A 786-nucleotide genomic window follows, 5' to 3' on the forward strand; every position below is an offset into this window, starting at 1 on the left:
CTGCTGCTGCTGCTGCAGGTGATTCCGCAGCAGACGCAGCAGCAGCAGCTGCTGCTGCAGCAGACGCAGCGGCAGCTGACGCTGCAGCAGCAGCAGCAGCAGCAGCAACAGAAACCACCAAGAAGACGCTCCCAGAGAACGCAGCAGCAGCAGCAGCAGCAACAGCAACAGCAACAGCAGCAGCAGCAGCAACAACAACAACAGCAGCTTTTACAGCAGCAGATGATATCTTAATTAACAACGTTGAGCCCTTGCTGTGGCAGCTGCAGCAGCAGTTGCTGCTGCAGCAGCAGCATGCAGCAGCTGCAGCAGCAGCAACCGAGGCGCTACAAAGTCTCTGCACCATCAGCAGCAGCTGCAGCAGCAGCAGGAGCAGCAGCAGCAGAGACAGCAGCAGCACCCAGGTAACAAAGCAGTTGCAGGATGTGGCTGCTGCTGCTGCTGCTCCTGCTGCTACCGCTGCTGCTGCTGCTGCTGCTGGCCCCTGCGCAGCAGCACTTTGTGCTGCTGCTGTGTCTTTGCTGCAGCGCGACGCTGCCGTTAAGCTGCAGCTGCTGCAGGAGGTCGCAGCAGCAGCAGCAACAGCAGCAGCAGCAGGAGAAAAGGAAGCAGCAGCAGCAGCTGCTGCTGCTGCTACAGCAAAAGCTGCTCGCCTTGCTTGGCTTTCACTGCCCTTTGCAGCAGAACTGCAGCAGCTGCTGCCGCAGCTGCGCCGCAAGCTGCAGCAGCAGCAGCAGCAGCAGCAGCAGCAGCAGCAACAGCAGCAGCAGCAGCAGCAGCAGCAGC

The 786-nt window shown here is 60.6% G+C and overlaps 1 protein-coding gene across 1 annotated transcript in view; it reads left to right on the forward strand.

Moving 5' to 3' along the window:
• EMH_0009170 (uncharacterized protein) overlaps nucleotides 1-786 on the forward strand; it is a gene marked incomplete at both ends in the record, with an annotated part of 5,180 nt that overhangs the window by 383 nt on the left and 4,011 nt on the right. The window contains 2 exons of the mRNA XM_013498581.1: nucleotides 19-404; nucleotides 528-784. Of these exons, the coding sequence (XP_013354035.1) occupies nucleotides 19-404; nucleotides 528-784 (643 nt within the window). The remainder of the gene's footprint in view (nucleotides 1-18; nucleotides 405-527; nucleotides 785-786) is intronic.

Source organism: Eimeria mitis, genomic scaffold (assembly GCF_000499745.2).
Source record: "Eimeria mitis Houghton genomic scaffold, Emh_scaff354, whole genome shotgun sequence".
In the NCBI taxonomy this organism is placed as follows: Eukaryota; Apicomplexa; class Conoidasida; order Eucoccidiorida; family Eimeriidae; genus Eimeria; species Eimeria mitis.